This window comes from Pelmatolapia mariae, linkage group LG12 (assembly GCF_036321145.2).
Source record: "Pelmatolapia mariae isolate MD_Pm_ZW linkage group LG12, Pm_UMD_F_2, whole genome shotgun sequence".
Classification (NCBI taxonomy): domain Eukaryota; kingdom Metazoa; phylum Chordata; class Actinopteri; order Cichliformes; family Cichlidae; genus Pelmatolapia; species Pelmatolapia mariae.
The window spans coordinates 10,100,562-10,126,307 of NC_086237.1; the positions used below are offsets into that span (position 1 = coordinate 10,100,562).

The 25,746-nt window shown below is 38.3% G+C and overlaps 2 protein-coding genes across 2 annotated transcripts; both read left to right on the forward strand.

Annotated features, from left to right (window-relative positions):
• Positions 1–706: 706 nt before the first annotated feature.
• ncaph (non-SMC condensin I complex, subunit H) lies at positions 707–12,464 on the forward strand. Its single transcript, XM_063490155.1, has 18 exons — positions 707–766; positions 1,787–2,009; positions 2,144–2,234; positions 2,379–2,471; positions 2,967–3,084; positions 3,227–3,378; positions 4,741–4,930; positions 5,091–5,173; positions 5,461–5,654; positions 5,793–5,938; positions 6,895–7,001; positions 7,836–7,955; positions 8,337–8,444; positions 9,561–9,704; positions 9,937–10,047; positions 10,221–10,297; positions 10,556–10,631; positions 12,197–12,464. The coding sequence occupies exons 2-18, from the start codon at positions 1,792–1,794 to the stop codon at positions 12,254–12,256; spliced, it is 2,088 nt and encodes a 695-aa protein (XP_063346225.1). The 5' UTR covers positions 707–766; positions 1,787–1,791; the 3' UTR covers positions 12,257–12,464.
• Positions 12,465–13,479: 1,015 nt separating this feature from the next.
• vamp8 (vesicle-associated membrane protein 8 (endobrevin)) lies at positions 13,480–23,250 on the forward strand. Its single transcript, XM_063490587.1, has 3 exons — positions 13,480–13,671; positions 16,199–16,366; positions 21,180–23,250. Exons 1-3 carry the CDS (start codon positions 13,657–13,659, stop codon positions 21,363–21,365), a joined length of 369 nt encoding a protein of 122 aa, XP_063346657.1. The 5' UTR covers positions 13,480–13,656; the 3' UTR covers positions 21,366–23,250.
• The last annotated feature ends 2,496 nt before the right edge of the window (positions 23,251–25,746 follow it).

The window sequence follows — 25,746 nt, forward strand, 5'->3', positions numbered from 1 at the left end:
GAAGTAAAAAGATGCTAAAAAATGAAAGTGACAGCATGTGTGCTCTCTTAGCTGTGCAGGAATTTTGATGAAACATGGGGAAATGGTGTTTTGCTTTAGTGTGATGTGAATATCAATATATGTTTACTGAGTCACAGCTGCTTAACTTCGAGACCCTAGCCTCACATGTCATGCTTGATCTGTGAGGATTACAGCAAACACTGTTTCAGTATGTCTTCACTTACAAAATACACTCAGTCAGTACCAGTTATTGCTCTTATTAAGGAGCAGACCACTTAAACATTAAAGGATTTACTGACTCACTCGTCAATGATCATGGTAGTCAAAAGATCATTGCATAAGAAGACATGGTGGGGGATGCTATTATGGTATTGAAAATGAAAAAGAAAACCCTGATTATCTGTCATAAAAATTGATGAACACTTACTTTTTCGTGATGTAATGTTTTTATTAAACAATATCATAAAATAAACAATTCAACGAAAACTACTTTATGTTAATATTAAAGAAGAAAATAATTGAGTTTTATTTCAAGATCACTGTTTTCGTACATAGTTTCCTAGGGGGTCATTAAACTACTCTGAATCTCACTTTCTCTCGCTGTGGTGGGCGTGGTTAGCGTCATGACGTAGGTTGCTGCTACGTAAACCGTTCGGCGCAAAAATTCAAACGCTGGACAGGAAGAAATTTGCTGCTTGTTCTTTCTGTCATATTACAACTTATAACGGGTCTACATAAGTCTCCGTCGGATTTAAGGCAATTCTCGGTACGTTTCGGGGCTGAAGCAGGTCTTGTGATAAAGTTTTTATTTGTTAGTAAGCCTGCTAACGCTAACTGTAAGAACACGTTCATACAGAAGTTAGGGTTGTTATGCTAAAATGCATGTAAAGTTAGCTTAGTTAGCGTAAGCATGTAGGTGCGTTTGGGCAGTACATGTGCTTCTTTCGTGATTATTTTACTAAACTAGCTTACCAAATACGTTGTGCTAAGATGGCGTTTGCTTTCTGAAAATTGACTTTAATTGAATGTATATAACCTTTTCACTGGTTTAATACTTTATTGTAGAGTTCCTTTGTTTATATGCGAGTAGCGTTCAAGCTAAGTTAAGTTGATGGAAATCCAGAATAAAGTCAATGGATATGAGTCTACAAAAGGAAGGATTCGGAGACTGTGCTGTGCTATACTAATAAATGATGAACCCTTAAAGTAAACAACATTGTTTCGGTAGCAAACAGGCAAGATTGATGCGAACTTAACCCTAGCATATCATGCTTGCATAACCAGAGCCAGCAATAAGAGTTTGTCGTGTCTTTTTTCTCCCAATTTCTTTGTCATCATGAGACCACATTCTCTCTTCTTATTCTCATTAGTGATTTTTAAACTTGGCATAAACTTTGTTTTCCTTTGTAAGTTCCAAACAGCTGTAACAACACAAGCACAGCACTTTGTAAAAACAGCTGGTTCAGAATTATGTTAGCATCAAATATATACTTTAATTCCTCATCCCGTGGGTTGTATTGACAGATTTCACCACCGATATCCATCGAGTTACTTTTAATATTTTTCCTAAAGATTTTATTTGGGTTGATTAGAGGAGGTTTTTTTACATGTTAATTTTGGTTTTGGCTCAGTTAACTACAACAAATAGTTAACTGAGCCAAGTTAACTTTCTCTCCTGCTTCATAATTGATATGTGTACGGTACATTCAGAGCACTGAATTCTGCTCTTTAAGCACTATTTCTTTCCAACCCTCTGTTCAGTCCAAACATCTTTTCCTATCTCCAGCAAAGATGAGCGCAGCTTCCACACCCGTCTCCCGGGTACGACCAGGATGGATGTCATCCGATTTGAAGAATAAGGGTCTGTCTCCTGCAGGCAGCAGCACTCCACTGCTGTCGGCTTTCCCTGGAAACGATGATGAGCAGGAGCGACGTCAGCGTAGGAGGTCAAGAGTCATTGACCTTCAAGCTGCAAGTGATTCCTCCTTAAATGACTCTGCATCTCACAGGTATGCTGTAGATAATGGCAAGACTAAAAGTAATTTGTAAAAACATTTTGTGCCATGGCTTTGACAAACAGTACCTTTCTGCTTGGCTGCTATGTATCATGAGAGCTCAAAGACAATCTCATTGTCCTAATCAGCACTGTGGGAACTCCTGCTGCCGTGCCCAAGTTGTCAAATGCACAGATCTCAGAGCATTACTCCACCTGCATAAAACTCTCCACTGAAAATGTAAGTATTTGTATGTGCATGCATTTTCCTCTTTTCCCTTTACAGTAAATGTCCTTTGTCTTTCTCTGTGATTGGTAGATGAAAAATATGATGAAATACAGGGCAAATAAATGAATAAAGTACTTTTTTTATTTTTATCAACAGAAAATCACCACCAAAAATGCATTTGGTCTGCATTTGATTGATTACATGGCTGATATTCTCAAACAAAAGGATTCAGAGCTCACCAACTTCAAGGTATGTGTAACTGATTGTTTCATTCATCATTTTGGTTCTCTAAAAGTCTTTGAACTGATTTAAACATTTGAATGAAGCATCATGATAAATAATTTTCTGGTTGTTGAAGAACATAGAAATGTGTTTTGTTTTGTTTTTTAAGTGTGTTTAAAATATCAGGAAAATATATTTCTTGCACTCAGCACCCACCTGACTTGTTTAAGTTAGGCAGGTGCTAACACCAGTTTGATTTTAATTCAGAGAAGCAGAATTTATACAAAATTAAGGCTGCATTCTGTCCAGTGTGATCTCTCATCTCACAAGCAATAAGTCCACTCATTCTGAGAAAGTGCAGGATTCTGTATTAACCTAGAGTAACTGCAGGGGTATTGTGGTGTAATTACTTCAACATATGAAGGGTCCTATAAAAGGTGATGTCGTACACTGTGAAATATGTATTTATTATTTAGCTTTGCAAGTAGTATCCTTCAATATTTACATCTTTTCATCCTAAAGGTGGCAGCTGGCACTCTGGATGCCAGTACGAAAATCTACGCTGTGAGAGTGGATGCTGTTCATGCTGATGCCTACAGAGTGCTGGGTGGTCTGGGTGCTGAAACCAAACCTGGAGAGGGTGAGAGTCTCTTCTTTTAACCATACTTGTGCTATGGCTTGAGCTTTCTGGCTTTTTCTAACACAGTTTTAAAGTTGTTGAACCCACCTTCCTGTACTATTGAACATTTTCTGCTTTTTTTGAATTCTTTGTGCATATACAGGCCATGGTGCAACAGAGGAAGATGGAGATGATGCAGGACTTGCAGGAGGTGAAGTCACTGCCAAGCAGCCAAAGAAGAAAAGGCCTCCCAAGAAGACAGTAGAGCAGAACCTGAGCAACATCAACAGTGCTGAGTCTGAGAGGAGATGTGAGGTATGTAGAGGTCTTAGCAAAGTAACTAAAATAATGCGCACCTCAGTTCTTTTTTGTTACTTTTTGAAATAGGAGAAGTATCGTTCAGGGCTTCTGGACCACTATGCCAATGACTAATCATGGGAAATATTCCTGCTTATTGCTTATGTCATGCAGCAATAAGCAGTAATAGAATATAGCTATCGATGTATAGATCCAGGAATTCAGCATTTGGGTTAAATAAGAATGAACTGAAAACAACCTTTGTTTACACTGTTGTTCTGCAAGATCTCGGCTCATTAATGCGCATAAATGAACAACACTAAAAACATTCAGAGGTTGTTTGTTTTGTTTTCATTTCGCTGTTTGGATTTTGGGTCAAATCGTTCTGTTTTGTAGCCAACAGACTCAGCTATGTTGTTATCTTATACCACCAGAATGGAAGATGCAACTCCCTCGAGATGCAGTACACACCCTCACTCCATTAAAATAGGTGGAATGCTTTAAACTGATATATATAATATAGAAACAACAAAGACCCAGAGAGAGGTAGATCTCTATTTTTATGCCAAATGTAATTATCATCGCAACACAAACAGTGCTGTAATCTAAGTAAGCGGTATTTGATTCTAACCAAGTAAACTATACTAGTTTCTTCACTTGAGGTAATGTAGCTGTTTTAACAGCTGATATATGTGATGGGTTTTGAACATGAGCTGAAAGTATATTCATTAGGCTTGGGCTATTTATGAGCTTAGATTTTTGTTAATTATTTAATTAATTAAATCCTTATTGATATGAACATGCTTCAGCTGTGATTATATTACATGAGGAAAAAGTTAGTGTAGAGGAGAATCAGTAAAAAAATAAAAACAGCCTTCTGTTTTATTTCCTGTACAGAAACTCACTGTTCAACATGATAAGCTGAAAAATACAAATTTATGAATACTGCTTACTATTTTTGGTGTTGTTATATATTTAGCAATCAAATTAAGAACAATCTTACTGTTTAGAACTAAAAAAAAAAAGGGTGGCACAGTCCCCGTACCAAATTTTTATATGCACTTATGTACAGAGGTCTCTTTACTAAATGTTAAACAACTTCAGCATCACTGCTAGAGTTGATGTTGGATTACTATCATGGATTACAGCCTTACAATCAGCTTAAATCCACTGATGATTGATAAGTTTGTTTGATTTAGATCAATAGTTAAATTAGATGTTGTCTTAGAAGACACCTCGAGTGATTTTTATTTTATTATTTTATTATTTTTTCATTACTATCACAGCATCACTTTGCCATAGTAATAAGCTTAAATGCCTCTTTTAGTTGATATCAAGCTAGGTTGTGTTTATGATAAACTTTCTGTCTTCCCCACAAAGGTGGACCCCATGTTTCAGCGCATGGCCTCATCCTTTGATGAGAGCAGCACAGCTGGAGTCTTCCTGTCAGTTCTGTTCAGTGAGAGCAGTCGCTGCGAGCTGCTCTTTCCATCCCACATGACCCTCCTGCAGTCCAGACCCGCCTACTCTCCTCCACCTCCACAGGGGGTCCCAGCATCCCCATTCATGGGTAAAAGTCTTTCACTAAGCCCAATAAATTCATTTACACTTGGACATTAAATATTGTGCCGCTAGTTGGATGTTCATATGAACCTTAGCACTGTATCACTGTCATTCTTTGGGATCTCCCAGAAATTAAAACTTGTCTTTCTGTAACATGTCACTGGCAGCCGGACTGCAGCGTTCCCAGGAGAAAAGCTCCATCTGCCCATCACTGCAAGACTTCTCGTTCACTAGCTGGAATCCGGAGCAGGTAAGAGAAAATGGATCAAGTGCTTATTTCTATCAGTTGTTTCTGAATACTAGTTGTAATGTGATTAGGTTATGGAATTTCCATCCTACAAATCTGATTTAATCCTTTGTAAACTGACCTCCTTTTTTTTTTGTTCAGTTTATCACTCTCTTTTAGTTGATACATAAAGGAAATCCTATTTTACTACAGCTGTAATGTGAGCAACCATTTTTGCTTGCAAAGTAAAAGTCCTTAGAAATGTAAAGTCCTGCAGGTTTGAATTGAATATTGTATGCATGTTCTTTCAGACCATGAATCAGCTCTTAGAGAAGATGAAGCAGGGCGAGCATGTGTTTGACGTGAACAATGAGCCCGAGCCAGAGCCAGAGGAAGATGACTGCCCTGACTTTGATGGTGACTATGAGGAGGGAGAGGGTGACTGTGAGGATGGATCAAAGGAACACAAGGAGGGTTTTGAGCCCTCTGGCTCTGGCAAAAGAAGGTAATATTGAGGATTGGACAGCAGCTCAGGGAAGTCTTTTGTTTGGTTTTTTCCCTTCCCCTTGTCTGTCTCCTAAATCTTTTCTATAAATGGATGGTAAATTTGCTTTAGTTTGAATGGTTTTATGATGCCATACAGGGATGTGATTCCCATTGGAGAGGGAGACATCACCACCATGTGCTTGCAGCTGTCCTCTCAGCCCAGGGAGTATTCATACTTCAGCCCCAGGACCATGGCCACGTGGGCTGGACCTGGCTACTGGCAGTTCAAACCGAAGCACAAGTGTGAGTGAAATTAAGGTTTTAGCAAAGACCCATTTTAGTTGCAGTAAAAGCATTGCATTATTGCACCTTATAACAAAATACCAAACTCCAAATTTTCTTTGAATGTAAATAAAGTAATTTCTGTAAGCTTTCATATTTAAGAAACCATCCAGTTTACAAAGCCGATGAGCAGCCGGAGACGTCAAAAAGGTGTTGAAATTGTGCTGCTTTTTAAAATATTCCACTTCCCAACAGTCGGTGGTTAAAAGGAGCTTCTGTTTTCATCACACAAAGAAACTCCTCAGCACAACTCCTTAGCTTAACCACCCTACTTTCATGTACTACAGCAGGTGCTGAGTAATACACGTCAGTAAGAAGGCTGTAAAACCGACTAGAATAACTGCCTAGGATCAAACACTTCAAACCACTCTAGACCTGATATATTGTTAGTGACTTGCACGGTCCAAAAATTATGTCCTGCTGTGCTGCAGTTGTTAAACATCACAGCGCCATCCTTCAGGTCAGATTTGGCTTCAGATATAGAGATATTTGTGAGATGTGAGCAGACATTAGAGAAGTAATTACACTAAACAAGACATGTTACATATTAAAGTTTGTGTAGATGTTGACAGACAACACATCACATTAAAAAATGTTCTTATTTATGTTGGTAAGATTAAATGTAGGCTTATGCTACTGCGTTTATTTTTGAAGTAACATGTGATGCTTGCCACATTCACTTTGCCTGAAATCTATCATAAATGCATTCGGATGCATTATGCTGTCATACTGAAAGCATGATGTTTACAAATTAGGATTATTTTCTGTTTTGAGTGATGTGGTGGTAAATTAGGCCTTTTCTCTAACAACTGAGATGGTTTTCTAATGCTTGTCCTTTCTCACTGAATGTGTGCAGTGTAAAAGTAACCTGCCATCTGTAATCTCTGACCATTTTTATGTACTTTTATGTCATACAGTGGATCATTTGCCTGAAAAGGAGACACGTAAAAGGAAGCCCAAAAAGACCTTTGAAATAGACTTCAATGACGATGTCAACTTTGATACCTACTTCCGAACAACAAGGGTAAAAAAAACCCAAAACATCTCTGCTGCTTCTGTCTTTTTTCTTTTAGTATTTATGAAGCTGTCAAATACATTCACCTGTTAAACTACTGTGACTACTTTTTGAGCCATAGATGACCAGCTCTTCAATCATTTCAGTGTTTCACGTCATTGTGAACAGAGACAGCCTGCTGCCATGGTTATTATAATAACATCAATCTCATGTACAAATATTAGTAATGGTGACAGGAGGTAAAGCTTAGCATGTTCTGTAGCAGAGTCCAGTGACAGAGTCAGATGTGATCTTTCTCAGCGTGCTACATCTGCTTAAAACAGGGGCACTGTGACTATAACGTAGTACTTTTTGGAGTAGTGGCCATGGCAACACAGTATTCAGTACTTTGAGAATTATTTCTGATGCAGCCTCCATCCCAATTACCATGTGTGGAAGTCTTTTATGTATCTGCTCAGGACATCTGGTTTTAGATGTTGGTTGACCAGCATGTAAATGCTTTAAAAAATTTATAGCCACCTACAGTTTAAAAATTTGAAGCAAAAGAGAAACTTTTTGACCATGAAATAATCAGTTTGTTCAGAATGAAGACAGAATCAGTGCTAATAAGGGTGTTATCCTTGTGAACTGAACCTAAACTCATTTGTTTGTCAAGTATGCATCAGGAAACTTGCTGATCTGAGTCTTTTCTTGTGTGCTTCTGCATTGAAACATAACTCTTGTGATTTAACTATAATGATTAAATTCAGTTGAATCTCTAAAAGGATTTGTAGTTTTGAAGTTTTGGATTACAGATTTTTGGGAAACTCACCAACCAAACTTTATCTTCCTTTCCTTTCACAGGCTGCCACCACTAACACCAAGTCTGCACTTAGTGCCAGAAGTAAAAAAACAACTCTACCAGCAGATTTCCAGTTTCCTCCAGAGACGCTCTCCCAGCTCAGCCTCAAACCCTCCAGCACAGTAAGACTTATTTCTTTATACCATTTCAGGCCATACTTTATGTTAGGATTTTGTAATTTAATTAAAATTATTAACTTTTTTAGATACTTCTAACTCTGCAGACATGATTTAATATTTACACCTATTTTCTTTTTAGTGTTTTTTTTTAATATGGCTTGCAGTATCACATGGACTTCCTATTTACCTCTCTGATGTAAAATGCGATATCTCAAAAATGATCTCGGATGTGTTTGAATCTCATATCAACTGTTCGTTTTGTTTTTGTTTTCATAAAATTGGACAGTTTTACAGTCAGTATCTAATTTACTCAATATTTCCGTAATTGAGTGCAAGTTGTTTGGGACGTATTAATATTGATCAATCTGGTCTTGTTTACTCTAGTTAAGTCCAGAAGGACAGAAGAGGCTGTCTGCAGAGCTCGGAGAAGGCATTGGAGATTATGACTACAACAACGCCAATGACACAGCCAACTTCTGTCCAGGTCTACAGGTCTGAAAAACTCTTTTTAGCATCACTTTTGATTTGATTCTAAGAAAGCTAATTTCAGGTGTTTATTTATCACAAGGGATTACTTCAGCAGGTAGCTCAGCACATTTCATTGGGCAGGATTTTAAACCGCATGCCTGGACACCTTTCACTATCAATTCTGAATTGATTATATTGTAAAATCTTACTGTTTCTGGTTTATCCAGAAGTGGTTTGGGTTATGAAACGCAAATTTTAATCTTAGGGTTGTATTTTGATGTTGCAATAACTACAACAATCACTAGTATATATTGTTAGTATTAGTAAAGAAATAAAAATTCATATTTTTCCTTTTGTTCTCATCAGTTACAAATGCCTACGACTCGTCTTTTCCGCAACATTTGACATACTACACATGTGGCCTGTGTCTAACCATGTACATTAAATGTGATTATGCAGAACAACAATGTCTATCTCGGCCCCTGTGTTCAAGATGGCACCTACTCCCCCTATGTAATACATCAATTTGTTGGAAGACCAATAAATGTATATTTTTTAGTAGAATAACCCCACTTTTTCACCATTTAACCACATCAGTGATTTCTATCCACTGTTTTGCTGTTCCTGTCGTATTGAGTGCAGTCATTTATTCTTGTCTACTTTTGAGTCACACATCACCAGCTGCTAGTATCTCCTCCTGCACAGCCTGGTTGTACTTCATGGTGTGTTTTTGTTGCATATTTTGCAGGTACTGTGTTGTGCTGGAGTTTGATGTAGTTCCTTATTTAGGTACTAAATCGTGATCAGAAGCCGACACAGGGCTGTCAGTCTCACAAATCCTTGGGCTTGTCTCACTGACTTGCGCTAGGAAACAAAAATACATGGCAGTGCTATAGCAATTATATCTCTATATGACATTTTTATATCAGAGCGGCTGTTTAAAACCTTTTCTTTTATGTATCACACACCTGTGACTGACACTACATGGAAACTACACCCTTTCTGCATCAAATCTTGTGGAAGAAGCTAAAAGCAACATCTAACCTGCTGAGGAATGAAAGAATTAACAAATCCCCGTCACGGCAAATCAGCAACTGATTAGGAACCACATGTCAAATCTTTATTCATCTTCTGTTTCAGGGAGGTGACAGTGATGATGATGTTGAAGGGTTTGCTGGTTCAGATGACACACAGCCTTCGAGTGACAGCATGCCTCCGCCCTCACAAGATCTCGAGGGCGTGTCCACCTATGGGGAGGAGGATCTGGTACCTGAGCCACACAGGGTGAGCAATGCAGCTAGTTTAGTTGTGCTTTAAGTGGCTCTTCCCTTTAGTACCATCTCTGCTCAAAAGCTTCTGCAGTAATATTTTTTTATCATACCCTACTGAAAAATAGAAGATGGAACTGAAACGGCTTTATGACTTAGGACAAATAATCATTAATAATGAATATATTATAAGCAGAATTTTTGTTTGTAAACTTCTATAGTTCTACTTTTATTGATTGTTTTTGTAGGTCAACAAGATTGAAATCAACTACGCCAAGACAGCAAAGAAAATGGACATGAAGAGACTCAAGAACAGCATGTGGACTCTTCTGACTGACAGCCCAGAAAAACCCACAGAGGTAAATTACACACCGCGTATTAGCTTCTTTTTTTCTGTGGTGCATACAGTGACAAATTTCAGGTTGGTCATGCCTCACATGCGGTGGGCACAGTTGCCTGCCAGGCGGCCCTTTTTCACTGCGTTTCTGTTTGACTCTGTGTTTTATTACTTGTTCTTTGGTGTTCCCTGTAGGGGGTGGAGACTGTGGAGAAACCTGAAGTGTGTGGAGAGAAAGTGTTCAGTCAGACCACAAAGACGCTGCTTCAAAGGTATAAGCAGATCTCTTGTCATGTCTGCCATGGCACAGCACTAATGAGGAGTATCAGACCTCACCAAAAGAATATTAGATATAAAATTATGGTTTGAGATGTAGAAGTTTCTCTGTCAAGCTAGTGTGAAACTATACACGATCACATCACAGTGTCACTGAAATACTAATTCCATTAGAATCATGAAAATCATCATTGATGAAATATAAAATTCTCTCTCTCACTCCCTCTCTCTGTCTCTCTCTCACACATATTCAGATTACCAAACACAATGGCTCAGAACCTGTCAGTGGCACTGGCGTTTGTTGCTTTACTTCATCTTGCCAATGAAAAGGTGAGTGTTGTTTGCTGTATGTTTTGTTTATTTGATTTCATTTGTTATTATTGTGATGTATGTACTGTCCTCATGTTGGTGTAAAATGAGCTGCAGCATCAAGGGATGAAAAATTAAACCAATGTCAAACTGCACTTCCCATAGCAGCCAGATTGGCTTTAAATGCAAAGATGGTTAAAGCTAAAGGGATGTCACCCATTGATTTTGGACTCTGCACCTTGTTGGTTTATTCTGGAGCCAGAAATTATCTCACATGGGTCAAAGCACTAAGTGCTATCGCAGCTAATGTTTGTAGTTTGTAAGTCACATACATGAACTCTTACCAGTACAACACACAGTATTAATCAGTAATAAGTAATAAATACTAATAAATGATTTGTACCACATAGTAAGCTATAATATTAGTCAGATAATCCAATAAAAGGCACCAACAGTGCACACACAGAGTAAATGTTATGTAATGACTACAGCAGACTATACCTCTATGCTCCAACTCTATTATCTAGATGATGAGATGTAAAACTTTACATCTGCAGATACCAGACACATTTTTTGTACCAGGCTTAATGCTTTACAGTTAGGCATTTTAACATTGGAGTGTATGGAGATTGACTCCTTCTTTTGAGTCAACCTCAAGTGGTGGTTAGGGGAACTGTAGTTTTTAACCTTCATACTATTTAAAGCATTTATGTGCCCTGTGAATAGCGGTGTTATCCCCCTGGAGGTTAGAAATGTTTCATCGTAGGATGAAGATGTTCAGTCAGAGCAGCCTCATGTTGATTTGCAGTGCCAACTTGAGGTTTTCCTTTGCTTTATCAAACGTTTGTGCATGGAACATTCTGCTCTTCTCCTGGAGAAGTTGTGGAAAACACGAGAACTAATAGATTTAAATATCTGATAACGACATTTATTGCGTTATTCCAGTGCAGCCTACTCTTGACAACTTAAAGATGTGTTTTGCTTCCACTAATTTCATTACGCCTTTTTATTTGGCACAGTGTAGAAGAGTTAGCAATTAGACAGCTATCACAAATGCTGATAAAGCTAATAAAAATAAATACAATTACATCCTAAATGACAGCTTTTGATATTTGATCATTAAAATTTTCAATTTTAGAAATACTTGACAATTTAAACATTTGTAAGTAGTATTTTAGCATCTTTTTGGGGTATGCGTTATTTTTTAATTTATTTTTTTGCTGAGATCAGACACTGATGTGGTTTCATACAATCAACAGCATGAATAAAGCCTGAAACAGACTCTGCCACTATGGCTTTTTAAAAAAAAAGAAAATATTTATTTTGCTTTAGCACCAGGAATTTTCACTAAGGAAGGAAACGGGAAGTTTGGGTGTGTAATTGGGCAATTTATTTTTCAGTTCATTCATTCATTCTTTATTCCCTGAAATAGGATGTCCAAACATTCTCATTCCTGATTGGCTGGCAGATGTTCCTTAAAGTTACATATCTGGTTCAGCAAGTCCACAGAGTACATTAAAATGTAGTACTGCTGTGTCACCCTTACAAATAGTCAGTCCTAATGTTTGTTTTTGTTTTTTTTACAGAATTTGGAGCTGGTGAAGGTTGATGACATGTCAGATATCATCATCAAACAAGGCCACTGAGAGAATTATGAATCACATCAGGCTTACTGCTACTCTTTTCTTCAATTCTCTTCTTTTTCAGCTCTTTACTTTGTATATTTTTTTTCTTTTTGACGCTGTCCTGTTTCTATCTCCTGTCTCTACCTGCTTTTATTCTTTATAATATAGTATAATGTTTGTTTCTCCTTTTAGTTTGTGCAGTTGATGCATATCCTGTGTGTAGCTAATTACTCAACAGCACACAAAAAATGTACATTGTGAACAGAAATAAAAGCTTTTTTTCTAAAATCTGATGGAGAAATTAAATCCAAAACATGTTACCCCACATTTTCCTGTTCTTTGGCAGTATTTCAGCACACTTAAACAATGGTTTTCAAACAGTTTTCCCAAATTGTCGTAATGCCTTTGATTATTTTTAGCTGCTTCTGATTCAAAGCAGCTTGCAGCAGTCATGACATAAGGGCATGCAATGACCAGTATTCAATCTTCGTCACCAGTTTCACCAGACAAAGAAACCGGTTTGTCAGGACTCAAGCTGCTGGCTGGGTGAAATTTGTGACACCAGGAGAGGGAGGAGTAACTGAGCTGAGGCCACTGCTGCTAATCTTTAAGAGTGCTGCTCTCCAGTTTCACTGTTGTCCCCTTGAAATATAAACAAAAAAACATAAACAAATAATATATGAAAAATATGAACTGAAAAATACAATAAAATCATAACAAGGAGAAAGCATCTAATGCCAGCATTATAAGACAACTGTCCATCCTCCTTTACTATCAAAAATGCATTGTGTTACTTTACAGTTATGCTAAGTTAGAAAGCAAGTTTGTCAGCCATCCTGAACACAAAGTTACAAAAGGTTCATCGCTAAGGGTTTCACCGCCAGCATATCATGGGTACATCTTGGTATGACGTCTTCTTTAACAATAGAAGAGGGACTGCCGCCTACAGGTGTTTTTGGAGACAATAAAGGAAGTAAACGTATGCACCTGCAAAATATAAGCACGCAGGTCGACAATGAAAGTTTGACTCGCTTCAAAATCATTACAATACTTTTACAGGCAGTGAAAATCAATATGTGAATACGAGTATATAAAATATAAAGACGATATTACTTGTAAAGATTAAAGGAGACATATTTGTTTATATAATCTTTTTTTCTCTAATGTTTACCCAACCACTTTAGCTTAAAACGATAGGTTGCTTTATTTTGGAAACCAAAGGGCGGAAACGGAGATTGAGTTCACTTAACAGTTGGAAGAAGGCAATTAAGGGAGGAAAAAAACAACCAGGAAGTAAAACCAGGAGAAACGTATTTGCTTCGAGACTTTAAACTGGTTTTAAAGGGTTTTAAATCAAATCGTCAACTTTTATAGAAAGTAGATCCATCAGTTTGCGGATAGAGGACATTTTTTCCAACAAGATGGACACTGATCCGGTAGGTGATAATGACCTTTGTTTATGTTGTTCGAAAGCCTCCCCGCCGTCACCAGTTAGTTCAGCGACAGTCTCAAACAGGTGTACTTCCACATAAATCAACCTGTACTTAACTTGAAACCTACCTCGACTGAAAATAACTTATTTAAGTCAGCGCACTAACTTTTTCATTTTTGAGGGAGCAAGTTCTAAGTAAAGCAGCTTAACAAAATGGCCTAATTACACACAGTGCTCTGTACGTGTTGGAAATGATTTTTGTAAAATTGAGATGCGTTTGTTTTCCATAAAAATAAAGCCGCATACTTCAAGTAAACGTTTCCATGTACTACTGTGTATTTATAATACATGTTACTAACTGATAAAACGGTTGTTTTTCACGTATTTCAAGAATGTTTCACAGGTCGTTGGTGGAGCCATTCGCCTGTAGCCAAGCTCTGCTAGAGCAAGTAGCAGTTTAATGCTAACCTACCTACCTTACAAAATAGATATTATCCACTGGGCAACACATGATGGTGATGGTGATGATGATGATTTTATTAGTAAAGGGGAAAAATAAACTTTTACAGGTAGAGCAGCTAAAGTGGCGTTTATTACGTGCTAAATTAGGTTTACTGCTCTCATGTTTTAACATTATTTAATGTCGGCACAAGAGAGGCATGTGTGTGTGCTTTCCAACATCTTTCTTTGCATACTTTCATGTCGCACTGGCTGCTATGAAGACTGTTTTTTTGGGGGGGGGTTGCTTTTTTGTTAACTAATAACAGAAAAGGCCACATAATGGACTAATTATATTCTGTTGGCAGTCAGTGCTGTTTATTCTGCTGAACGGATAAGAACGTCCAGGCAGTTCTTTAAATATCTGTAATGACTCAACATTGTCGACCTAAATCAAAATAAGTTTCCCTCTAGCCTGTAGGAAAATCTTACTTCCTGTAGTATTCAAATCTCAGTGTGTGTCCTCACAGATTAGGGCAGTTTCCCATTTGACTACATCAGTGTGAGCAGTAAGGATTAAGTGTTTGAATACATGTTTTGGATTTACAGCTGCAGTCAAACATTTTAACAGGAAATATCTGTTGGAACATTTTAAGGTGTACTTCCTTGATCATTTTCCTCATGCACCAACCACATATTTACAAGACCCCTTATCTGTCAATTTATAAAGAGAGACTGAAGTCACCCAGCTTACAACATATCAAATATTTGAATTAGATGCTTAATGTAGCCGCCCTCTGCAGCTGCCTTGGACACTTTACTTTCTGTTTATTGATACTTGATAGGCATCAGCCATTCAGTGGGCCTGAATGACTGACGTGCTAGCACTGGTACAGAGGAGTGAGAGAGATTAAACACATGTAATGAAGATATAACAAGAAAAATAAAATTAAAGATGACTCCAGAGTTTGTTTTTTTTCAGAAACTTCTTCTGAAAAAGGATGAATGGAAAAGGAGAAAAAGAAAGGAGGGCGGGGTAACAGGAGAGGCGAGAGACACATGATGCAGGAGAACCTGCCCCGTTTCCTAGAGACAGTTTTGTTACAGTCTGTTGCTGACTCATGGGACGGAGTGGTCCCTGCATGTTTACTGACACACACCCAACTGCACACAGCATTTCTGTATTGAAATCACATGTACAGCTATGTGAGGTAACAGCTGAAGTTTCTCTTGAATGCACACATGCTCTTAGCAGACCTTCACGGATGTATAAAAGTGATCATTTAACAGCCACAAGGTGCAGCTCAAGGGCTTGTAAATAAATACTGTGGTTACAAACGGGTCAAAAGGACATATTTACATTACATGCTGCTTTGTTATTTGCAGACACAATCATGGAGATACTCATGTCCAATAAAACATGAAGAGGCCGGGCCTCATCAAAGACTTATAAAGGGATATTTTTGCAATTTAGCTGTGCACTTATGTGAGTCTTTAGAGATTTTCCAGAGACAGGTTTGCAAAAGAAGGTAGAACCTTTGATATTCAGACAGTCACTCCCAAATATAAACATTTGACATTTTTGAGGTCTCAAAGCATAAGTACGGTAGATAGGTACCTGATGTTTTCAGGCCCGAAGGACACATTTTGGTTTTGTTGACGCTAAATCAGGTTAACATTTTTTTTCTTTAACAAACTAAGCATCAGTATCACAGGATATATCATAGTTTCTATCTCAAAATTGCACCCATTTAATGTCTATGACTTGGAGCAAGAGAACAAAGTAGTGCTACATGCAGCATATGCTTGATTGATTAGCAGACTTCACTGTTCACCCAGCTGATACTTTTCATTTTTTCTCTGCTTGTAGGCAGTTCTTGCCAGCGCTATTTTGTGTGTGTGTGTGTGCGTGTGTGGGGAGGGGGTTCTTTAAACTTAATGGGTTGGTGGTTTTCTGTTATCCAAAGAGGCCCTGTATTTTCGGGGAAGGTTGTTGTTTTTTTGTTTTTGTTTTTAACATTGTTAAAAATAGAAAATGGTTTCTGCAAATGGATTGCAGCTAACTCTTCTTTAATGACCCTTCTCTACACCAGGAGCGTGGAGGGATAGAGGAAATGCCAGAGCCTAAGGACAAGGTGCAGGCTCTAAAGGATCAGGTGGATGGCGTGAAAAGCATCATGACTCAGAATGTGGACCGGATCCTGGCACGAGGAGAAAGGCTGGATGACTTAATGGGCAAGACAGAGGATCTGCAAGCAGGGGTCAGTGTGATCACGAGAGTTTTAACTTTCACTTGGCTGTGTGTAAAAGCAGGCTGAGATGTGGACAATACTCCCATACATGCACATTTGTAAATAAAGCTTGGTAAGCTGTGATCTTAGTGATACTGTTCAGTTAAACCAGAATAACAAGTCACTTCGGGCGGTGTCAGGTTCTCCACATTACAGAACAGAACAGGTGAAGTGTGGCCTTTTTCATGCCCTTATTCAACTTTAAGGATTTTTACAAAGCCAACTGTGTAAAATGTAAATAAAACCAAATGAGGTCAACTATAGTGTCCCCTAGCAGTAAAGCTAATTATTCTTTTATCTGTTTTGTTATCCGTTTGTACTCTTGAGGTTGTGGTTGCAGCAGGAAAAGACTTCTTAGAGCTTAAACACTTGTATTTGACCACACTTACCTTCCATTTCCATTCATGGAAAAACAAGATCTCAAACACACAGTAATAGCATTCATTTCCTAATCAGGCTTAATGTTACAGCCGTAGACGGTGTAAAAGATGGACATGGTTACTGTGACATCTAATGAGGAGTATAAGGGACACATTAGGAGGAATATTAATAATAATAATAATAATAATAATAATAATAATAATAATAATAATAATAATAATTATTATTATTATTATTATTGTGAGGAGGAAAAAAAGAGAAATTATTTCCTTGTAACTAAAACAGATTCTGAAGTACAATTTCAAAAAGTCATCTATACAATGTAGACGACTTTAATCTTCACATTTCGACTTTTTTCTCAAAATACTATTTTGACTTTAATCTCAAATTGAACACTATTGTTTTTAATGTTGTCCTAATGCTCAGTCGTACATCCCCCATTGGTTTGTGAAATCCTGTTTTTAAGCCATTTTTGAACAAATGGATGTGACAAGGAGAGGCAGAGCTAAAAGTAAAACTGCGTGCTCACTGGATAAGGATTTGTTATTGGCAAGTTGTTAGATAATGAGCGAGCAGGAAATATCACATGTAATCTTCCTTGGTATAATTAAGATTTAGTAAATAGTTTTTATTCATTATGACCTAAAATGAATAACTAGGACCATAAACTCACTAGCAAACACTCTCTAGAGATCAGGTCAGAACAATGTTTTTCTATAGGCTTCTGAAGGACCAGAAGTCTTTTTGCTACTACAGCTGTCATATTCAAGTAGCCTTCAGAGAGACTGTAGGTTTAAGGAACTTTCATATTTGCTTAATTTTTCGACAAGGAAGGTACCTCCATCTTTTTTAGTACTACCTATGATTTAGGAAAGTTTCTGACTGCTAGCATGGAAGACTTTGTGCCCTATTGTAATGTAAGGGCTACCCTGTTGGTGGCACATGTGTGTTATACTTCAACTACATGGATGTGGCAACATTTAGCTACAGTCAAATGAACTCTAAAGCTTTACGCATTTTGATTTAGGTGACATGACAGAGGCCAGGTTTCTTTTTAAAGACACAGAGATCCTTTAATTTTGATCTCAGTGATATTTTGGGTAAAATAAAAATAAACTAATAACACAAGCACTAATTTGAGTTTCCAGGTGCTATTTTACACATTCATTTTACTGGACTTTTCTTTTCTGTCACTACTTGGTTAACTTAATGTACTAAAATACAGGATGTGGTGAGATTTTGGAAAAGCATCACGGTTTGTGTTAGAATACACCTTTTTACAATATTACCACCAGTATTGGGACTAACGCGTTATTAAGTAACGCGTTACAGTAACTACGTTATTATTGTGGTAACGAGCACGGTAACTAGTTATTATGCCAAAACCAGGAACGCGTTACTCGTTACTGGGATTTAGATAGGTTCGTTATTCGTTACTTCGTGTGGTGGCTATCGCGGAGCTTCCACAGATTCAGTAACATTAGCAAGTGGTGGAGGCCAGCAGGTGGATGAAGGAAAAGGGAGGCAAGAGCAGAGACCGGAAGCGGCCGCCGGTCCAAGTGTCAGGTGAACTGAACTTCAGGTAAGAAGTTATGACCTGCAGACTATCTGGGTCAGATATAAACCAAGTTTAGGTGCAGTTTATTTTTGTTATGCTGACTTTTTCGTACTGCGTACTAGCTAGCATGACGGAGTTTCTATACAGCTGGGTGGGTGCTATGTTACTGATGTTGAACTTTATTTTGTTCATAAGGTTAATTATTAGAGTTTCCAACCGTCCCCTAAAAAAACAGAATCGTCTCGAATTCAGAGAAAATATTACGCGTTTCGTATTGAGCTGAAAAGGAACACAGCTTCAGCTACAATGAAAAAGACACAAAGCTGGATTTATTCTGTCTTTACGCTGCACAGCTGCCTCTTCTCTCTTTCTCTCCTCTCCTGTTCCTACTTCGATCAGCTGATCGGCTTTTCTCTTGTTTGTTTATCGCCCACTTTGCGCCAGAAAGAGGAAACCAGCGGATGTGGCGCTAAACAACAGCAGCACGTTTAAGCTTGATCAGCTGTTGTTAGAATGTATTTAATATTAATTTCTAGTATCAGCTGATGTTTGCTGGAGCCACAGCTGTAAAAGCTGCTGGTCATGATATCGATTTGGTTATCTGGTGAGAGGGAAACATGAAGATTAAACCAGGAGATGTCCTTACTGAATCATCAGAGCTGAACAGGTGATGGAGAAACAGGTTTACCTTTTAGGTGATATGAATGAGTTGAAGGGAAGTTATGAACTGTTTCTGAGAGACAAATAACACCAGGATCCTTTTCTATGTAGCTGACAGCTGGTAACTGTGCAGGGGCGGGTCTAGTAAAGTGTTGCCAGGGGTCCATGTAGGGCATTAACAGGGAGAGGGGGGCACAAAGAAATACTTTTCTTTATTATTCTCATTTAAAATGTTTCGCTTTTAAAAAAAAATAATTATCTGAGTCTTACAACAAACAATTGATAGATTGATACATATATACCATCAGAACAGTGTACATCACTGTCACAACAGTGTTTATTTTCATTCAAAGGCTTTATGATTTTTCCTATAATGGTGGGCCGGTCTCTAGTCAAATTCCCTGGGACGATTTTTTTTTGTCCCAGTCCAGCTCTGTATGCAGCTCATCTGCAGTCTGGTGTTACCTACATCTTCCTATTCAGAATGCAGAATTTCCAAGTTCTGAGTACAATCAAAAGCACCACGACTGCAGTTTTTGTGTTGGATGTAAAAAGCAGGCTAGAATCATGGCGGCGGTCAACGACGGTCCAGGCATGGAATTTCTCTCGTGGAAATGTGCACATTATTTTTTCCTTTCTATTGGTAGGTGGCACAGTGCACTTATGGCAAGTAAGCAAGCTAGAAAACTGGCAAACTTGCTGGGTATCCAGTTACGGAAGCAACACATTAACAAGAGAATTCTGAGTAAAACCAAAGTTACTTTCCCTAGTAACTAGTTACTTTGAAAGTAACGAGTAACTTGAAGTAACTGAGTTACTTTTGATAGAAGTAACTAGTAATGTAACTAAGTTACTAATTTAAAGTAACTTACCCAACACTGATTACCACACACTGCGAGGCAAACATCTAACTGCAACAAGCTGCCATTTCAGTAGTCACTAAGTTTATAGTGACTTTGATTTTCATGTTATGTGTCTGACCCCCACAAAGAACATTTGCTCTCATGGCATTCATGAATCAGTGTTGTTTCTACACATAAGAGACAAAACGTAAAAAAAAGAACCAATTTTAAATTAGGCACTTTGGTAATAGCAGCCTGTTACAGAAACATATTTTTTTTCTCATTTCTTTATCTGAATCTATGAACAATGCCAAAGATGACTCATGACAGGCGTGAAAGGTATCGTTTCACCAAAAAGGTGATTCGCAAAGAGCTATTAACTGAAAACTTTTACAAAATACCCAGATGACATTTATCATAAAGAAAATATTGAGGAAACAGGACAAGTGGACAGGCCTAAAACTACATCTACAACAGATGAAGAGCATCTGAAAGAGGGGGAAAAAACCCAGCTATGATTTGACATCTTAGTGATGTTTAGCTGATCCATCTTGTTCCCTTAAGCCTCATCAGAAATGGTCTCAGTGACTGGGTGGATGCCAAGTAGCCTTTTTTAAGGAAGGGAAATGGGGATAAAAAGCTGAGGCATGCCACATTGCACCAGAGCTGCACTGAAAATCAGTGGCAACAGGTCTTATGAAGTGATGAATTCAAATGTTTTGGTTTAAGTGCTCATCAGCTTTTACAGAGGAAGACAGAGGCACAACAGTGAATGTCTGCACACATCTGTAAAAAAAAACAAAACAATGGAGGCTCTGTCAATGTTTGGCCCTGCATTTCAGTCATTGATGCTGATGGAAATATGAACACAGAAGATTACTGTTGGCTTTAGATCCACCATGCAATATCGTCTGGAAAGCATCTGATTTGTAGAAAAACACACAGATCACACACAGAACACACCATCAGTCGTGGATTGGTCTCCACAGAGCCCAGACTGGAACATTGTTAAATCAGTGTGGGATCATCTGGTCAGAAGAAAAAAGGCAGAAACATCCAAAGAAGAGTTTGAATGTCTTTCAATAAGCCTAAGAACTATTCCTGAAGACCACTTAAGGAAAGCTGCCTAAGAAACTCCAGACTGTGTTGAAGAATAAAAGTGGTGGTATCAATTATTGACTCTGGAAAAACAAATTCCTTTTATGTTTGCACATTTTAATAAATAACTGTACCTCTTTCACATTTTCCTAGCAAAATATTAACAACTCCAGACTAAACAGAGTTATAGCAATAGAATTTATTACATAATTTTATTGATTCTCCTGTCTTTTTCCTTTTGTAGGCTCAGCACTTCAAGCAGACGTCTCACAAGGTGGCTCGCTCCTACTGGTGGAAGAATGTCAAGTTGATTGTGGTCATAATTGTGATCGTCCTAATTATCATCCTCATTATCATCTTACTGGCCACAGGAGTCATCCCTACTAGTTCCCCCGTGCCTCCTATAGTTGCTCCCACCATCAAGCCCTAAACAGACAAAAATTTAAACAATGTATAGTCAGAATAAAATCATAAGCACATTCCTATTGCACAATATCGAGGAAAAAAATAATATATATATATATACATGTAAACTTGAGCAAATCACTGCTATATGGTGAAACCGTTAATACTACACAGTTTCTATGTTGAACTTTTAGGAATTCCAATATTTTATTCTTTGGTTTAAGGGACTTTAATGACAGAACAAGCTTTTGAAAGCCTTTCCCATACAATTCCTGCTTCTTCTTTTTTTTTTTTTTTTTTACACACCCTAAACCGCTGTGGAACATCAGTGGTCAATGGCAGTAAAACACTACCGGTATTTTTAAAGGATGTTTCATATCAGCACTGTCTACTCCTCTTTTGTTAAATGGATTCACCATAAGCATTTATTTCATCCCAGCAAAGAGCGAGTCTCTTGAATTTTTGTAGTTGAGAAGAATGAAGGTGGATTATTCCAGTCTCATATTTTATGTTAGGTTTGTCTTAGATGTTGTCACTGGTGCACCTTTACAAAAGACCGCGTGTATAACGCAGACTATGATTTGGATCATCTGTGTCAGGTAATAAAATGGGTAATATCTGGATCCTTTTTGACACTAGAAAATTACCACAGAGTTAACAGTTTTAGGTCACAGTATATTTAATGGGAGGATGAATTGTGGAATTGATCTGACATCTGTCTGGCTTCTGGGGGATATTACATAAGCTTCCAAAACCACTCTGGTCCATCAGGGAACTGGACCTCTGCAGGTGTCCTATTTAGAGTGACAGTGGAACATTAGAAGTGGATATTTTGGGTCTTTTTGACCCTCTGCGATTTGGCTTTTTTGGTTCATCCCACTGAAGCCAAATCAGATTTGGATCTGGGTACGAGGAGGCCAGGTGAACACCAGGAGCTCTTCCATATGTTCTGGAGCCATTTGTTATCAGCAACAAATGGTATTCACTTTACCTGTCAGAAGTTTGTTGTGGCTGGTTGGTGTATTTCAGTCAAAATGCTTCCAGTTTTGTTACAGTCAGACCACCTACATAAGAACGGTTTATTGAATTAATATACTTTGCATACTATAAATGGTGTTTATGAAGTAAGCAATGAAAAGATTACAGTGAAGCCATCAAGTGTGTTGACATTAAATAAGCAGTCGGTTACTACACCACTGAAACAAGGGGTGTAGTTTTAAATTTGCATTGAACTTCTATTCGGACCGTAAAGTTTAACTGATGGCCTACAGCTGACTAGCCACCTGCAGGTATGAAGTGCAGAAACTCACAGCCTTTGGAGGGGAATTGCAATGTCAACCACCTCTACAACACTCCCCCTCTGGCCCGTGTCAGCCACAGTGGTAAACCTTCATAGAGTCTTTTCGAAAATCCTCCAAGTTTCTGGATGTTACAATACCAGTTTAGTTTCAAAGAGGTCAATGGGCTTCTGGTGTGAGCTGTATAGAGTCGTCATATTCTCACTGATGCGTATATTTGTAGACTTTAGCAGACCTCTCCATAAGTGCCTCTTCTGTAGAGGCTATTAATGTTACTTTTTTTCTTATTTAATCAGAAGTGAATGAATAAAATCTGAGTGTAATTTCTGTATAAATAAATCCTAACTGATTCTGTATAAAGTTTCATGATGAGGTAACAAAATCCCTGCTGGAACAAATACTTTTTTCCCCTTTTTGGTCTCATCTCTTGATGCCTATAAACCACACTCTTGTTTCTGTAAGACATCTTCAGTGAGTCTGTTGCTGTGTTAAAGGATTTTTTCTACTGTGTGTAACTCTTGTAATTTAAAGCTCTTGAGGGTCTTATTCTGATGACTTACGGTATTTAATGGTTTTGACGGTCTGATAGAGAATAAATTGTATTTTTCTTCTGCTCTGTTGTCATGTCCTTTTCTTTGGTCACAGTTTTGCCACAAGATGGAGACAGATTGTGATCTAAGCTCCTGTTTTTCCTCAGTTTATTCTATCCTATTCTGCTCAGTAGTGTGTACACAATTTAAGTAGTGAGGAAATTGTGCATGGTAGCACAGCGGTTACCACTGTTGCCTCACAGCAAGAAGATCATTAGTTCAATTCCACCATCAGCCCTAGCATCTTTCTGTTTGGAGTTTGCATGAGTTCCTCCCAGAGTCCCAAGACATATAGTTATTAGGGATAGGTTAATTGGTAACTAAATTGCCCAGATGGCTGCCTCTGCCATTCAAAGGAGTTTTTCCTTCCCATTGTCCCCAGGCTCATAGGGGTTTTATGATTGTTGGGTTTTTCTCTGTATGTATTATTGTAGGGTGTACTTTACAATATAAAGCGCTTTGAGGTGACTCTTGTTGTGATTTTGCGCTGTATAAATGCAATTGAATAGAATTGATAGATTTCTGTGTAAGAATTGAATGGTTGTGGCAACCTGTCCAGGGTGTATCCTGCCTCTCCATCTCTTCCCAACCCCCTCTTCCAAAATGCTCTTGGTCTTTGAGGCTTAGATCATGAGAAGTGAATTCCAGCCCAAACTTACTGTGAACTTACTATCCTTCAATATAGTGGAAACAAAATACTGTATCTATCACAGAAAAGATCCTTGAACTGAAAACAAAACAGCAAGATTGTGTTTAATGGACATAAAGCAGATTTCACAAGGTCGAGCAGACACTCCCAGCTCTGACTGTCTTCATCCATTTACTGACTCCTCTGCTAAATGGGACACGCCTTCGCCCCCGGCATGTCTAATTAAATTCTTTATTTCCTTATTATAGAATATCTTCCATCATGGTTTCCCGACAAAGGCGCTTGCAGTATGCCACATTACCTGCCACATACCCGGCACTAGTTGATAAGCATTTTTGAAGTCACATGTCTAATGAGACAAGTAATGTCTCATTAGACATTACTTGTCTCATTAGACAAGTAATGTCTAATGTGTCCCCCAGGACACAGCTGCTGCTCATTGGCCTCGTTTACCACCTGGGCCCAGTCAGCAATCACCTCTCTGAGGTTATATAAGCTGGGGATGGACTGGATGTGGGAGAGTGGCTTTCTCTGGTGTCTCCGCGTTGCGTGTTATGTGTGTGATTCTCCTGCCTACAGTGTGGAGTGGTAGGAGCAGTGGGAGAGGTTTCTGGTGGATTTTCCTCTGTGCTGGTCAGTGTGTGTTTCCAGCCTAGGTGTGGAAAAGGCCTGCTGTGTGTGTGTGACCAGCCCCACCGTGCGTGGCTCTTTGTGAGTAGCTCTTAACCGTGTAGTGGTTTTGCTTAGGTGACGGCGGCCTCCATTACTTTGTTTGGCCTGCCTGGTTATTGTTAATAGCAGTGTTGCTGTCTTTTTCTGTTGAAGCCTTATAGTTGTTTTCTTTGTTGAAGTGGTCACCATTCTCCTTGTGTTGATCTGTCTGAGTTATCATTAAAGCAGCGGTGCTGTCTCTTTCTGTTATTATTATTTAAACGATTATTGAGGTATTTGACTATAATAAAGATTTATTTTGTGCTAAATACCTCTGCCTGGCGTTCTTTTCATTTCACCCGGATTCAACTGTTACTGCCCCCCCCACCCTCATCGCCTAGCTTTCATGGGGGGACGTAACAAGAACAAAGAGAAAATCTGTTCAGAGAAATGAATGTGAGTTTATCATTTCATAGTTGTGTAGGAGATCCTTGTCTTGGCTGAGTTGCTGCCTTAAACTGTACATAAAAGACTGAGAGTCTGAAAAGCAAAGCAAGGAGTCTGCAAATAAATGTTCAGCTCACTCGCCATTTACAAGTCATGCTAAACACAACGTGAGGTCTTTTTTTAAAAAAATACAGTCTCCATTGGGGTCCAGAAAGACAATAAGGAAGTTTAAAAAGATTAGCCAATGAGAGCATGCAGATCTGAGCCTCATTGATGATGTCTGGTTTCAAAAGCTAGCATAGCCAAAGTGAAAACACTCATCTTCAACCAGCTGCTTCTTATACAAAAATGGAAGTTTCTGCTGTGGCATAAAGGCACATTTAGTGTCATCAAAGGAGTAGTCAGCAGCTATAATATGAATGCGAGCATTTTATGGGTAAACTTGGCTTCTCTGTGAGGGAAAACTCATCAATCATCAATAATTTGCAAAAAATGAAAATGTGGCCCTTTTTTGTTTGTTTGTTTGTGTAACGCGGTAAAGGACTGGAGCGCCTGACTCCAGCTTGATGGATAATAAGCTAATCAGAAGTGCTTCGACTATGGAGCCCGAGTGTGTGAATAAAACACAGGAAACAGAAATAGAGCTCAAAAATAAATATATTATATATGTTAAGGTGATGTGGCGTTTATAGACAGATATACAAAAAATAAATATATGCATATATATCACCAACAAAACAGCAACAACAACAACAAGAATAATAATAACAA